The sequence below is a fragment of the Aquarana catesbeiana genome, linkage group LG02, assembly GCF_042186555.1.
Source record: "Aquarana catesbeiana isolate 2022-GZ linkage group LG02, ASM4218655v1, whole genome shotgun sequence".
Classification (NCBI taxonomy): domain Eukaryota; kingdom Metazoa; phylum Chordata; class Amphibia; order Anura; family Ranidae; genus Aquarana; species Aquarana catesbeiana.
The window spans coordinates 72145526-72162477 of record NC_133325.1 but is presented as its reverse complement, the minus strand read 5'-3'; the positions used below and the strand labels follow the sequence as shown (position 1 = coordinate 72162477).

The following is a 16952-nucleotide window of genomic DNA, read 5'->3' as shown; positions in this document are numbered from 1 at the left end:
AGTTACCATGTTGGAATACTGCCCTGCGGCCCATTGTCTCCGAAGTCTCCGAAGCTAGGGTATTATGCTATGCTTCAGTATGTCACAGTACATGTTGGCATGAATGGTTCCCTCAATGAACTGTAGCTCTCCAGTGCTGGCAGCACTCATGCAGCCCCAGACCATGACACTCCCACCACCATGCTTGACTGTAGGCAAGACACACTTGGCTTTGTACTCCTCTCCTGGTTGCCGCCACACACGCTTGACACCATCTGAACCAAATAAGTTTATCTTGGTCTCATCAGACCACAGGACATGGTTCCAATAATCCATGTCTTTGGTCTGCTTGTCTACAGCAAACTGTTTGCAGGCTTTCTTGTGCATCATCTTTAGAAGAGGCTTCATTCTGGGACAGCCATGCAGACCAATTTGATGCAGTGTGCGGTGTATGGTCTGAGCACTGACAGGCTGTCCCCCCACCCCTTCAACCTCTGCAGCAATGCTGACAGCACTCATACATCTATTTCCCAAAAATAACTTCTGGATGTGACGCTGAGCACGTGCACTACACTATTTTGTCGACCATGGCAAGGCCTGTTCTGAGTGGAACCTGTCCACTTAAACCGCTGTATGGTCTTGGCCACTGTGCTGCAGCTCAGTTTCAGGGTCTTGGCAATCTTCTAATAGCCTAGGCCATCTTTATGTAGAGCAACAATTCTTTTTTTCAAATCCTCAGAGAGTTCTTTGCCACGAGGTGCCATGTTGAACTTCCAGTGACCAGTATGAGAGAGTGAGAGCGATAACACCAAATTTAACACATCTGCTCCCCATTCACACCTGAGACCTTGTAACACTAATATGACACCGGGGAGGGAAAATGGGGAATTGGGCCCAATCTGGACATTTTCACTTAGGGGTGTACTCACTTTTGTTGCCAGCGGTTTAGACATTAATGGCTGTGTATTGAGTTATTTTGAGGGGACAGCAAATTTACACCATTATACAAGCTGTACACTCACTACTTTACATTGTAGCAAAGTGTCATTTCTTCATTGTTGTCACGTGAAAAGATATACTGTATTTATTGGAGTATAACACGCACCCCAAGTTTTGGAAGGAATTTTAAGGAAAAACCTTTTAGGAGGGAAGTTTAAGGAAAAAAACTTACATTTATGCCCATCAATGCAGCCTTATCAGTGTCCATCTGCAGTCTTGCCCAGTGTCTTTGCAGCCTTGTGTCATTGCAGCTATTTAAAATTGGCGCCGATCTCCGCTGATTGTGAGCAGAGCAAACGCCGCCGACATACACAAAGCCGAGTGTACTCAGCTAGTCTCGGTTCCTCTCGCAGTCCCGCCCCTATGATGGACATAACACAGGTTCAGTGGCGGGACTGGGTGTGACTGTGAGCGGAGCCGAGACTAGTCGAGTACACTTGACTTTGTGTATGTCGTGGCGCTCGCTCTGCTCACAATCAGCGGAGATCGGCGTATAACACGCACCCACGATTTTCCCCTGATTTTAAGGGGAAAAAAGTGCGCGTTATACGCCGATAAATACGGTAATAAAATATGTACAAAAATGTGAGGGGTATACTCACTTTTTGTGAGATACTAGGTGTGTATCTATATGTGTGTGTGTGTGTGTGTGTGTGTGTGTGATGTGTATATATATATATTTTTTTAGGGTTACAACTACTGTAAGATCGTCATTGTACATACCGTAAATAACTAGACATCCCCTGAAAATAAGCCCTAGTGTGTTTTTTGTAGGCAAAATTAATATAAGACTCTGTCTTATTTTCGGGGAAACACGGTAAATGTCTCTGCATTCAATTACACAAGTTGTTTAGTGCATATCCAGTCCTTTTTAGTGAAATTTATAGCGCTTAATATAAAGGTGTGCAGGAAAAAAATATCCATCCATAAAGTGCTTAATTCATATTCTTCATGCACAATTTGTGACCCTCCACATCAGATTTTATGACCCCCTGCTATCAACATAAGAGTCAACCACACTTTTGAATGATCTCCCTCGCAGGATCTTCTCCACACTCCTGTGCTCCTTACTGCCACTTTCCTGGCCCTTTGCTTTCAGAAAAGTGCACTCGATGTTCAACATTCAGTTAATAAGGAGAAACGGGGAAAAAAAGCTACCATAGTGTAGTAAATTTATTTTAAAAAGACTTTTGAATACATATTGCACTACATCGCATGTAAGGCCCGGAGGTGCCGCCTTGGCGTGCGCTCCACTGGCCGGGAAATTACTTCCCCAGAAACCCCACCCAATGCGTTTCGCCAATTCCACTCGGCGTCTTCAGGAACAGGACCTGTATGAGTAACCAGGTTGCGCTGTGATATAACATTTTTCTATATGCTATGTGAGCTTTGTGCCACCTATAAACGGCAGCTAACAGAACCCATAATTGATGTTTTTGGATTTGACTGGGTTTGGGTACTTTCAATTTTCTTACTGTACGTGACCTTTGCATAAGTAAACATTGCTTCTATATGTCTGGTTTATTCTGTAGGCAAGTTCCAGCAGTGAGTACGTTCCCCTGACTCCAGAAACGATGGGTGAAGATGAGGACAGTCAGGAGATGGACGACTTTATAGAAGAAGATGTGGAAGATGAGGTGGATGAAGATGGAAACCGATCAATGAGATATCGGGAGTTGTTCTTGAGGCACAGACTTCCTCAGTGTATGTCCCACCATTAGATGATGAATTGTGTGGTCTTATGGTAGTTAGGATCTTGTGACCACTATAATAGGAACTATGCATGGGGGTCACATTATACTCTCTCTGGCTTTTCGGTCTGACTATAATCAGCACAGTGTAGGAATGATCAGATCCGACTGGTTAAAGCAGAATTAAAGCCACGTTAATCACTCATAGAATCGGGTTATGTGCACTTGTTTTGAGAGCTGCAGCAAGGCCTGCACTCTTTCGGAAATCGGGTGTACAGTTTGCATTTAAAGAGCTGTGTGCTAATATAATACAGAGGAAGGTTCGATGGAATAACATTGTGTGTTATGGTTATCTAGTGTTTAGAAAAAATATGTTGGCCTGCAAAGAATAAATACTAACCTGTCACACTGCCATGCACTACTGTCCTTAAAGTGTTACTAAACCCAGGACCCTGCATTCACTATATCTGGTCTCCCCCAGTACACAAAACATGGAAATGCAATTATTTTAGTAAATATAAACTGCTAAATACCTTTTCTCATCAGCAGTATATAGCAGTCTTGTGACTTCTATCAGTGTCCGGCTAGGCACTGGTTAAAGCTTGAAGGAGGAGGTTTCATTCTCCTCCTCTGTCCTATGAGGCTGCATGACCCCCGGCCCTCTGTCTGGACAGTGCTGATTGGCCCTGTACTGATCACATGCACCCTCCCCCCCAAAAAAATTTGAGCAATATACAGCAAACTGAGCATGTGCAGAGTGGCCCCAAAACTCTGTACTATCAGATGGATTGGAGACAGTAAAAGAAGGGGAGGATCAGAGAAGACAGGATCAAACATCCTTTTTACACAATGGGAAGGATTCAAGGTAGTTGTAAACCCCCCCACCTTCAAAACAACCCATTCAGTTTAAAATGGAAATGAAAGGTGAGACATTTGTGTGTGCATAGAAAAAAAAACATTTTAAATACCTTCCCCCCTTTTATGGGTGATCACATGCCCTTTCTTCTCAGCTGCGTAAGGAGCTTAATGAGCTGGGGGAGGAGAAACGGCAGTACACTAGTCTTTGCAGTAAATGGGTGTGCAGGGGGAGGGGATATGTCGGGATAAGTCTGATCATTAGAGGAGAGCAGGCTGAGTTCTCAGCACAGTGCTCTCATGTCTAGTGTGGTCAGTTTTTGATAGGGAAGCAGAGTGACTGACAGGAACACCAAGGATTTCACACAAAGGATGCACATATCAGGAACATGAAGTGTTGGGTTTTTATATTCTTTAAAGATGTAATGGCCAGCACTAAACCTAAACCACATTGGTCAGCGGGGAAGCAGGCGCCCGACACTTACTAAGTGTTCATTGCAAAAAAGGTTCTCAACAAAATTATATTACAGAGTTTGATGGAATAATTTTTCCATTGTTTTGCTATCAAAAAAATAAAAACTGTGTTATAACCATGTTATTACTGTTTTTCAGTTGCTTCTAATGACCTTCGTACACATCTTGAGAAGGTGATCAGGGCTTTCCTAATTAATATTGCTGATGACAAATTTCTAAAAACTTTGTACGGTAAGTCAGATGATATTTTGCTTACATAGCAAAATGTTGTATTATTGCAGTGCATCCTATAGTACAGGGGTCTCCAAACTTTCCAAACAAAGGGCTGGTTTACTGTCCTTCAGACTTTAAGGGAGCTGGACTGTGGCCATCGGGAGTACAAAAGGTCCCAGGGTCAGTGGGAATAAACAATTCCCCGTCATTGGGAGGAATTGTGCCCCATCATTGGGAGGAATTGTGCCCCATCGTTGGTGTCATTGGGAGGAATTGTGCCCCATCGTTGGTGCCATTGGGAGGAATTGTGCCCCATCGTTGGTGCCATTGGGAGGAATTGTGCCCCATCATTGTTGTCATTGGGAGGAATTGTGCCCCATCATTGGTGCCATTGGGAGGAATTGTGCCCCGTTATTAGTGTCATTGGGAGGAATTGCGCCCCATCATGGGGTCATTGGGAGGAATTGCGCCCCATCATGGGGTCATTGGGAGGAATTGCGCCCCATCGTGGGGTCATTGGGAGGAATTGCGCCCCATCGTGGGGTCATTGGGAGGAATTGCGCCCCATCGTGGGGTCATTGGGAGGAATTGCTCCCCATCGTGGGGTCATTGGGAGGAATTGCGCCCCATCGTGGGGTCATTGGGAGGAATTGCGCCCCATCGTGGGGTCATTGGGAGGAATTGCGCCCCATCGTGGGGTCATTGGGAGGAATTGCGCCCCATCGTGGGGTCATTGGGAGGAATTGCGCCCCATCGTGGGGTCATTGGGAGGAATTGCGCCCCATCATGGGGTCATTGGGAAGAATTGTGCTCCATCATGGTGTCAGTGGGGGGATTTGTCCCCCGTCATTGTTGTCATTGGGAGGAATTGTACCCTTCATTGGTGTCAGTGAATAAAATAGCACCCCCCCAGGGGCAGATAAAAGCGAGCAAAAGGCCGCAGTTTTTAGACCACTTCTATAGTTTTCATATATTTTTCTTTTTTCCAATGATAAATGTGAAAATGGTAAACTGAGGCAGAATGGTACAATTTTGGTGCAAATATTTTGGTGGAACCAATTGTGATAGTAATGCTTTAGACTCCATTCGCAGATGAGTGTCGCGATTTACTAGCATTTTTCAGGCATTTTTTTTAAAGCATTTTAGAAGCGTATTACAAGAGTTTTACAGCTTCAGGCTTTTTTGTTTAACCAATAGCAAGCACTAGGGGGAGGCAAGGGAGAAGAAATTCGCGGTGGTCAGACATTTCTTTAGAAGTCTATGGGGTAAAAAATGCTTGTAATCTGCCAAAAAGAAGCTTGTGTACTTTTTTTTTTTTTAACTGCCTGACATCACTACCCACCACTATGTACTTTTTTGAGCGACATGCATTTTGCTTCAGGTGACAGAACTCTCAGATGTGAACAGGGGCCATTGAAATGAATGGGATCTGGCTTGTTGAGCATTTTAGAGCTACAAGCTTCAAGCAGAAAATCGCTCAGGTGTGAACGGGGCCTTAACCATACATTGCTTTTGTGTTATTTTGTGGCGCAGAAGGAAAAAGAAAGAAGAGGTACGCAAAAGAGATGCTGAAGTCTCTGAATTATTTGGATGATCGTGTCCTATCTCCTCGTCTTGAAAAGCTCACCACAAGCTGTCGTTGGAAACCCCGGTACAAGGTAACACTTTGAATCAAAATTCAAACTGAAACTTATTTTGCATAAAGTAAGTAAGGCTTTAGGACCTCTGCTGTCTTTTTCCCTGTTCAGGAGGCTTTCCCCTCACTTTCTGTTCTGGCGATTTCATACTTTTGCCACTGTTACTGGAACAGGTGTCCTTGCTAGTAGGGTTGTCCTGATAGCACTTTAAGACCGAGTACAAGTACCGATACTTTTTTTTTCAAGTACTCGCCGATACCGATTACCGATACTTTTTTTTAATGTCATGTGATAATTTGACTGATGGGCACTGATAGGTGGCACTGACTGATGGCTGGCACTAACTGATAGGCGGCACTTTTGGGCACTGACTGATGGCTGGCACTGACTGATGGGCACTGATGGGCTGCACTGATTGGCACTGATGGCGGGCACTGACTGATGGGCACTGACTGGGCACTGATGGCAGGCACTGACTGATGGGTACTGATTGACGGGCACTGATAGGCGGCACTTATGGGCAGGCACTGAAATGTAGCACTGATTGGCAATTGCATTATAAATTACATGAATGATGAGAGGAAAGGAAGGATCTTGCATGGCTATATGGCTAGTATCTGTATCGGAACAACCCTACTTGCTAGCAAAGTTTTCTTTTACCTCCTTTTCTGATAATGGCTGTCCAACAGGAAGTGGGAGTGAATCTCCTAAAAAGGCCTTGATTGGCCTTGGCTCTGACCTTGAAGTGTTGTAAAGGCTCATTTAGACTGCCACTCTTGATCATTGTTGCTTGCCCCTATAAAATTGTTTCCATTATCTTCTTCCTGCTCCTCTCCCTCACTGGTACCAAGCATTTAAAGTATAGCTAAAGGCGAAACTTTTTTTTCTTTTTTGTTTTGGATAGAGTGGAGAGGAATTGGAACGCTTGTCAGTTTTTATTGCTGTCTGTGCCCCCATTGAGGAGATTCTCCTTCTCTATTCGTCCTGTTTACCATTATCAGTGAAAGTAAAAGAAAGTCACAAATTTTGTCCCCAGAAAAGTAATAGAGGGGGAAATCTAGTTCTGGTGACCTGGGGGTCCCAAAGGGATTCCTTATATTTGCAGGAAGTTTTGCTCTTGTCCTGTTTGGCTATGGGACAGGAAGTGAAGGGAAATCTCCGCAATGGGACAAAGATGGCAAAAATAAACCGTTTAGGAGTTATAACCTTCCCTTGCTATATATATATATATATATATATATATATATATATATATATATATATATATATATATATATATATATATATATATATATATATATATATATATATATATATATATTATATTTTTTTTTTTTATATATATTATAAATATAAGTTCTTGATGTTAAATTTCAGCCAATGTTAGCATTTTATTTATACTGCAGGTCCTGCCTTTTTGATTTAATAAAAAAAAAAAAAAAAAAAATACTGTGTACTCGGGATATATAATGCCACATTTTTGTCTGTCCACTGCTGGTGAAATAGTGTCAAGTTCTGTGGGTGGAGTTAGACCCCTCTCTGAGGGTAGTATTGAACCCCTTCCTGTGGGTGTTCTGTGGGTAGAATTAGGCTCTCGGTGGGTGGAATGCCTCTTTCTGAGGGTTTGAATAGGCCCATCTTTCTGGTACCGCACTGGTTACCACCACCTACAGGGTGGTGTTAAATATCGCACCTTTTAGTTCCTGTTTTTGTTTGTGAATTGGACTTAAAGCGGAGTTCCACCCAAAAGTGGAACTTTCGCTCATCTGATCCCCCCCCCCCTAGTGCCACAATTGGCACCTTTCAGGGGGAAGGGGGGTGCAGATACCTGTATTAGACAGGTATCTGCACCCACTTCCGGGAATAGACTCCTGCGGAAGTCATGCCCCTCCTGCAGTCCCACCCCCGCTGTCTCCTGGGAAACACACAGGTCCCAGGAGATAGCGCATGCGCAGTAGGGAACCGGAAAGTGAAGCCGCAACGCTTCACTTCCTTATTCCCTCACCGAGAATGGCGGCGGCAGCAGCCGAGAGCCGAGCTATTGCTCGGCTTCGGCTGCCGACATCGCTGGACCCTGGGACAGGTAAGTGTCCGTTTATTAAAAGTCAGCAGCTGCAGTATTTGTAGCTGCTGGCTTTTAATAATTTTTTTCAGGTGGACTCCCTCTTTAACAGGTTACCGCATGGTTTTTTTGCAATATTTACTGACAATTTTTTTTTTTTTTTTTCCTTTTACAGCAAAATAATAATTTTTTTTTAATGAATTGGACTTTATTTACCGCATGCCATGATTTATGCAAATGAGTAACTTGATACCATACCACATGCGGTAAAGCTTAGTGAATTGACCCCAATGTCTGAAACGACCCACTTTACTCTAATTTTCAGAAAGGAATGCACTAGCATGTACAACATTTGCTACCTTCGTCTTTAAATAAGGGACCCCTGTGTGAATGACCGCACTAATTAAACTCCACACTGCTATTATTTTAAACACTTTAATTAATGATTCAATTACCGTATTTACTCGAGTATAAGTCGTTCCGAGTATAAGTCGTTCCGAGTATAAGTCGAGGCCCTAATTTACCACAAAAAAATGGGAAAAACTTATTGACCCGAGTATAAGACGAGGGTGAGAAATGCACAGCTACTGTAACTGGAAAAGAGGGTCAACAATGCCCATTTGCAGCCTCACTGTGCCCATTTGCAGCCATAGGTCCCCCGAACTTCAAACTCAGTAGTTAAGGGTTCCTAGATGCCCCCTAGCTGCAGCCAAAATTTGGGGTCTCTGAACCCAAAGGGTCCCGAAATGACATTGCTGCAGATGGACACAGTTGACTGATTTTGGGGCCCCGTATCTTGGGGCCACTTAGTGCTAAGAACCCCAAATTTGGTGTGCAAACCCAGTGGAACTAGCACCATAAAATATCCAAAGCTTGGGTTTCTAGCACCAAGTGGCCCCCGAGATACAGGGCCCCAAAAATCAGTTCAGAAAATGTCAAGCACTTTTCTGCAGCAGAGAATGACATTTTCTGCAATAATCACTGTCTTCTCCTGGAGGGGACTACTTCCCCCGCTGGAAGAATATAATAGCTTGACGGGAGGGATTCCCCTCACCTCTTGCTCACGCGATATCACTTAAATTTTGGATTTCCTATCACTGTCTAGTGTCTATCCTGGTGACAGAGGTCAGCAAGACAAATAGAACAGAACAGAGGGTCCAACCATTCATTCCCCGCTCTGTCTTAAAAAAAAAAATATATATAATGCCTTTACATACACTTCACTAAGGTTTGACTGAATATGAATTATTACGGTTGCAGGAGAGGATAAATTCTTACCCAAAACTTCACCTAAGGGTGATAAAGGGTGAAGAACAATCCTGCGATGCCTGTGAATTGTTCCGCTACTGCAAATATGTGGTGACCCTCTCCGGACAAGCCTATGACAATGAAACATTAGAAAATGATAACTTTCTTCCTGAAGATAAACAGGTAAGGAGGATGATGTTACATTGTATTATTATATGTGCAACACACCCGACACTTCTTTCCTATAAATTTTAATTTTAACCATAGCATATAAAGTGCTATTTACTGAAGGCCTGAGAAGGTAGAGGCTCTATACCTTGGAGTGGATTGGAGTCCTGTGCCTAAAGTGAACCCATGCTTTAAACCAGGGGTATAAAATTGGTGGCCCTCCAGCTGTTGCGAAACTAAAAGTCCCATGAGGCATTGCAAGGCTGACAGTTACAAGCATGGCTTCCACAGGCAGAGGCATGATGGGACTTGTAGTTTCGAAAAAGCTGGAGGGCCCCCAGTTTGAGACCCCTGCTTTAACTGCTTCAGCCCCGGAAGATTTGACCCCCTTCCTGACCAGAGCACTTTGTGCGAATTGGCACTGCACCGTTTTAACTGACAGTTGCGCGGTCGTGCGACGTTGCATCCAAACAAAATTGACGTCCTTTTTTCTTTTTTTTTTTTTTTTTTTTTTTTTTTTTTCCCCACAAATAGAGCTTTCTTTTGGTGGTATTTGATCACCTCTGCGGTTTTTATTTTTTGCTCTATAAACAAAAAAAGAGCGTCAACTTTGAAAAAAAACACGTTATTTTTTACTTTTTGCTATAATAAATATCCCCCAAAAATATATATAAAAAATATTTTTTTCCTCAGTTTAGGCCGATATGTATCCTTCTACATATTTTTGCTAAAAAAAAATCGCAATAAGCGTATATTGATTGGTTTGCGCAAAAGTTATAGCGTCTACAAAATAGGGGATAGTTTTATGGCATTTTTATTTTTAATTTTTTTTATTATGGCGGCGATCTTCGATTTTTATCAGGACTGCGAAATTATGGCGGACACATTAGACACGTTTGACACTATTTTGGGATCGTTGTTATTTATACAGCGATCAGTGCTATAAAAATGCACTGATTACTGTGTAAATGGCACTGGCAGTGAAGGGGTTAACCATTAAGGGGCGATCAAGGTGTTAAGTGTGTCCTAGGGAGTGATTTTAACTGTGGGGGGGTGGGCTTCAAGTCACATGACAGCGATCACCGCTACCCGATGACAGGGAGCAGTGATCTCTGTCATGACACAAGCCAGAACGGGGAAATGCATTAGGCGTGACACAATCGCCGGGAGACCGGCGGACATCGACTTCGCCAATCCCGCGGGCACGGTTACACTGTACACAGTGGGCGTGCGCGACAGATATGCCCATTGGCCCACCACTGCCATTGTGCCGACGTATATCGGTGTGCAGCGGTCAGCAAGTGGTTAAAGCCTTAAAAAATCAGCGCAAGGGATTTAACTTACAGGCAGTAGGATGTGTCCCTTGTGCTGATGCCTCTTCTGTTAGTTGAAATCCTCCTCCGCCCATGTCCCCTCTCCCCCCAAACCCGCCACCATAATCTTCAGATGCAACAGGGGATAATACAACTAAGGGGCTGTCACAGGCTCTCGTCAAGAAAGCCTGACTATGTCTACCCTTTCCACCTAGCTCCTCCATTCATAAAAGCCATACTACAGCTTCTATGAATGAAACAGGATCTATGAATGGAGGGGGGGGGGACCTTTTCAATCCTCCACTTTCTATTCATAGAACTTGTAGTATGGCTTCTATGAATATAGGAGCTCAGTGGAAAGGGCAGGCATCATCGGGCACTTTTGATAAGCACCTATGACAGCCCCTTCGTTCTATTAACCCCAGCCGCTCTAGAGGATTATGGCGATGGGGGGAGCAACATGGAGAGAGAAGAGAAGAGGCATCAGCACAAGGGACACATCCTAATGACTATGTTATGTCACTTGTGCTGTAACAGAACTCCCATATTGGAACGTACAGTTTATAGCAATGAATAAATTGAGGACAGGTATGTCTGAAGGTAGACCATTAAGGTGCAGAGGCACACCAGAAGTCCGGCACAGCTCAATGGCAGCTGAAGACCTCCAACCTCCGACCAAATCCAGTAAGCATACCAGAAATGGCAACTGCTACAATCAATTTACTGTATAGTTAGCTTTTTAAAGCAAGGTACACATGGGAAGGGCAGTTGAGAGAACAATAAAAACAACAATTTCCTAGCACTCATACCAGCTACCCATCAAAATCTGTGCTACATACAGTATCTCACAAAAGTGAGTACACCCCTCACATTTGTGTAAATATTTTATTATATCTTTTCATGTGTCAACACTGAAGAAATGACACTTTGCTACAATGTAAAGTAGTGTGTGCACAGCTTGTATAACAGTGTAAATTTAACTCAACACACAGCCATTAATGTCTAAACCGCTGTCAACAAAAGTGAGTACACCCCTAAGTGAAAATGTCAAAATTGGACCCAAAGTGTCAATATTTTGTGTGGCCACAATTATTTTCCAGCACTGCCTTAACCCTCTTGGGTATGGAGTTCACCAGAGCTTCACATGTTGCCACTGGAGTCCTCTTCCACTTCTCCATGATGACATCACGGAGCTGGTGGATGTTAGAGACCTTGCACTCTTCCACATTCCGTTTGAGGATGCCCCACAGATGCTCAATAGGGTTTAGGTCTGGGGACGTGCTTGGCCAGTCTATCACCTTTACCCTCAGCTTCTTTAGCAAGGCAGTGGTCGTCTTGGAGTTGTGAAGGGAGGGGATCATGCTCTGCTTCAGTATGTCACAGTACATGTTGGCATTCATGGTTCCCTCAATGAACTGTAACTCCCCAGTGCCGGCAGCCCTCATGCAGCCCCAGACCATGACACTCCCACCACCATGCTGGACTGTAGGCAGGACACACTTGTCTTTGTACTCCTCACCTGGTTGCCGCCACACGCGCTTGACACCATCTGAACCAAATAAGTTTATCTTGGTCTCATCAGACCACAGAACATGGTTCCACTAATCCATGTCCTTAGTCTGCTTGTCTTCAGCAAACTGTTTGCGGGCTTTCTTGTGCATCATCTTTAGAAGAGGCTTCCTTCTTTGACGATAGCCATGCAGACCAATTTGATGCAGTGTGCGGCTTATGGTCTGAGCACTGACAGGGCTTTCTTGTGCATCATCTTTAGAAGAGGCTTCCTTCTTTGACGATAGCCACTAATCCATGTCCTTAGTCTGCTTGTCTTCAGCAAACTGTTTGCGGGCTTTCTTGTGCATCATCTTTAGAAGAGGCTTCCTTCTTTGACGATAGCCATGCAGACCAATTTGATGCAGTGTGCGGCTTATGGTCTGAGCACTGACAGGGCTTTCTTGTGCATCATCTTTAGAAGAGGCTTCCTTCTTTGACGATAGCCATGCAGACCAATTTGATGCAGTGTGCGGCTTATGGTCTGAGCACTGACAGGCTGACCCCCCCGCTCCCACCCCTTCAACCTCTGCAGCAATGCTGGCAGCACTCATACTTCTATTGCCCAAAGACAACCTCTGGATATGACGCTGAGCATGTGCACTCAATTTCTTTGGTCGACCATGGCGAGGCCTGTTCTGAATGGAACCTGTCCTGTTAAACTGCTGTATGGCCTTGGCCACGGTGCTGCAGCACAGTTTCAGGATCTTGGCAATCTTCCTATAGCCTAGGCCATATTTATTTAGAGCAACAATTTTTTTTTTTCTTTAATCGTCCATAGTAATTACTATGTGGGTTATATTCCACCTTCAGGTGCTGGACACTGGCATACCTTAAACAGGAAGTTGCCTCCCTATATAACCCCTCCCATACCGGGAGCATCTTAGTTTTTTCACTAGTGTCTAAGGTGTTGGTCATGAGTGAAGATGTGCTGTGCTGAGCTCCACTGGAGCAATCCTTGCTGGGGTTAGCTATGCAGCCAGATCTATTCAAAGTGTCTTTTAGGCCAAATTGAATGGTGCCCATTTCCGAAGAAACAAGGTTTTGCTTGTAAACGCTTCTCTTTTTAGAGAGCTGGACCCCAGGATCCAGTACTTTTGATATTAAGTTTTACTGGCGGGGTGCTTTTTACAGGTCCAGGATTGTGGGTTCCCCCGAGGGTCCCCGGTTCCTGAAGGTTTTTTAACGGAACCCACCGTAAAGGGTGAAGATTGGGTCTGTTGGTTTTACCACAGAAAACCCTGTGGCGGGAAAGGTAAGTGGAGTTTTCTAAGGAATTTTGTAAATTTTTCTATGAAATGTCTCTCTTAAAGTAAATGTTGTCATGCTTAAGTATCACCTCTGGGGGCTGTATGGAGCACGTACCTTCTCATGCTTTGCTCAGAGATCACGCTGTGTCACAGAAGCAGCAGACTTTTTTTTTCCTCCGGCTAGCAGGCAGACCTCCGGTAAGTTTGGAGGGTTTTGCTTCCTCCAGACACCCCCACCTGGGCTGAACTCTCCCCCTCTTCACGAGGCTGAGTATAAGGGAGAACTAAAAACAATCGGCAATGCCATTTTCTTTCACCGCCCCTACATGGCGGCGGCTTCCAGGTCTCCTCCACGCCATCCCTCCTTCACTCACAAGCCGATCCCGTTGGATCGGAGGCCCGTGCTTGTGCGGGAAAACTTTTTTTGAAAGAGAAAGGAGGGGGGCACGATGCAACGGTGGGGGCGGGGCTTAGCGCGATGTTGGCATCCTCCAACACGGGGTGTTTAAAAAAAAAAAAAAAACTCCTGCTGGCTTCAAAATTTTCAGAGAGACATAAGAGCAAAGAGGAGCATGAAAGAGGTTGGTGACACAGGCATTTCCTATTTGACACATTATTATTTGCATCAGGTTGAGCATTAATAGCAGCGGCAGTGGCTGAACTCATGCTCAAGCAGTGGATGCAATTTCTTCTGGTAGTACCTCTGCTTTGTGCATCGGGCTAAGGTCAAAAGGTTGGGTTGAAACCCCCCCAAAAAAGAGCTAAAAGGGTCTCCCTCAAGCTCTGGAAAGCCTACTCATCTCTACAAATGGCATCCTCCCATGAGAGGGGGTGGCTGGTCAGAGTGAGCATCGGGGCCATGAAATGTTTGCAACTGTTTTCAACACTGCAGCCCCTGTTTATTTTACTAAAAAGATCTTTTTTCCTCAGCCATGATAGGTTTAAAAAAAAAAAAAGTTTAGCGACTTTAATCGCATCCCAGTGTGGGTCAAAATGTGACAGGTTCTCTTCCATTACCCAGGACCCTCACTCTGAGGAACTAGAGGCAGGAAAAGTTGAATTTCCTCAGGGGACCGTGGTGAGGCTGATGACTCCTCTTTTGAGGTGTCAAATGCGGGAGAATCAGCTTTTTCAATCTTAAAAGTGATGGTGCAATTTTTTGCTGAATGGTCTGCTCCACATTTATGTACCCTTAACTGAGTGTTTGGGTTCACTAAAGCAGGGCTTGACAAATTTGCTTGGAATCTAGGAGCTAGCTAAAAAAGTTAGGAGCCAGGTTTTTTTTTTTTTTTTTAAAAGACCGACAAAGCTTTATTTTCAATATAAAAATTAACCAATCTTAAATTTACACAGAGACGACTAGAACGAATGTGACTGCTTTTATTTCCTGCCATGCAGGGACACAAGGCCACCATATTCTCGCTAAGGATCCAATCAGGTCCGCCTGAAAAACTGACAGGTGAACCTGATCAGACAGCCTGTGTGAAAGGGGCCAAGCAGGGAGATGACAAATAATAAATTCATTTTAATTAACCACTTCCTTCCCGCAGGACGACTATATACGTCCTGTCTTTGAAGAGAAATACCGTTGTTATGGTAGCAGCTAGCTACCATAACCCCGGTATCTTCTTCAAGAGCCAGCGGTTCTCTTTCAGATAAAAGTGGTCTCTGCAGCAGATTCGCAGCGAGATCACTTTTATCGGCGGCAGGAGAGGGCCCCCCCTACCGCCGCTCTCCGGTGCCCTTCACCGCTTACCGTGGCCGTCGGTAACGGCGGAGGCGATCCGGATCTATCCCTGGCCTGACATGGAGACAAGTGAGAGGAAGATGCCCCCCCCTGCCCATCTCCAAGTCATTGCAGGGCGGAAGCGACGTCAAATCGTCACTTCCACCCATAGCTCTTGAAGGGACATTTTTTTTTTTTTTTTTTTTTTTTTCAAATGACCATTTTTTTTTTTTAATGCATTTTAGTGTAAATATGAGATGTGAGGTCTTTTTGACCCCAGATGTCATATTTAAGAGGACCTGTCATGCTTTTTTTCTATTACAAGGGATTTTTACATTCCTTCAAATAGGAATAAAAGTGACTTTTTTTTTTTTTAAAAGAACAGTGAAAAAATAAAAGTTAAAATAAATAAGAAAAAAAAAATTTAAATGTGCCCCATCCCTTGTAATAGAAATAAAAGTGACACAATTTTTATTTTTTTTTAAAAACAGTGTAAAAATAAAAAATAAAAAGTAAAATATATAAGAAAAAATAATAATTTTTTTAAATGCGCCCCGTCCCGCCGAGCTCGCTTGCAGAAGCGAACGCATATGTGAGTAGCGCCCGCATATGAAAACGGTGTTCAAACCACACCTGAGGTATCGCCACGATCGTTGGAGCGAGAGCAATAATTCTAGTCCTAGACCTCCTCTGTAACTCAAAACATGCAACATGTAGAATTTTTTAAATGACACCTATGGAGATTTTAAAGGGTAAAAGTTTGTCGCCATTCCACGAGCGGATGAAATTTTGAAGCGTGACATGTTGGGAATCAATTTACTCAGCGTAACATCATCTTTCAAAATATAAAAAAAATTGGGCTAACTTTACTGTTTTCTTATTTTTTAATTAAAAAAAGTATTTTTTCCCAAAAAAGTGCGCTTGTAAGTCCGCTGCGCAAATACGGTGTGACAGAAAGTATTGCAATGACCGCCATTTTATTCTCTAGGGTGTTAGAATAAAAAATATATATAATGTTTGGGGGTTCTAAGTAAAGGGAAGGAGATGAGCAGACAGTGAAAACAGGTAGGGAAAGCTCCATTAGCATTGGTGGATGTCTTGTCATACCAACGGCCACCACCAGAGGGCGCCCGATTGCAGAAGGAACCATAGGACTGCAGTAGGCCGCAAAGCCGGGGCCTCAATTACCGGCGCGGCCCAACGCGATCGCGGCGGGAGGTGGGGGGGGGTGTCGAACGGACACAGGATACCCCAGCTGTGCCGCCCCAGGCGCCAGGTCGCTAATTCTAGTCGCAAATGCGACCTGGCGCCCGGGGTTTGTCGAGCCCTGCACTAAAGCCTCCTCAAGCGGTGCATGCCTTTTCCTGTCCATTCATTCTTGGAAAAGCTTTTTTGTATTGGAGAGAATCACTCAGATAAGCATTATTTCCCCTCGTAAAAGTTTTTTCACGCTTTATCCTATGGTGGAGAAAATTCACTAAGTAGAGTATACCAGCAATTAACGCTGCTATATCCTCTGTGAATAAGACTTTGACTTGTCCGGCAGACAATTCTCAAATGCTTAGGGATCCAATGGATAAAAAGTCGGAATTCCTATTAAAATAAAGAATAAAAAAAAAACACTTGTTTCTCCGACAGATTGAGTGTCTCGCTGACAGTAATTGCTTAATCGTTGAGAGACCAGTTTAAACAGGTTTTCAAGGTTATCCTGCTCAGCAGGCCCAGGATCTGGCAGCTTTATGTTTGCAATATTTGCTATGAGAGATTCTATCCTTCAGGCCTTGTGCCC

The 16952-nt window shown here is 44.0% G+C and overlaps 1 protein-coding gene across 2 annotated transcripts in view; it reads left to right on the top strand.

Moving 5' to 3' along the window:
- CCDC82 (coiled-coil domain containing 82) overlaps positions 1-16952 on the top strand; it is an 85104-nt gene that overhangs the window by 51934 nt on the left and 16218 nt on the right. For both annotated transcript variants that reach the window (XM_073613047.1, XM_073613046.1), the window contains exons 3-6: positions 2511-2682; positions 4137-4229; positions 5745-5869; positions 9171-9341. In XM_073613047.1, the coding sequence (XP_073469148.1) occupies positions 2511-2682; positions 4137-4229; positions 5745-5869; positions 9171-9341 (561 nt within the window). The remainder of the gene's footprint in view (positions 1-2510; positions 2683-4136; positions 4230-5744; positions 5870-9170; positions 9342-16952) is intronic.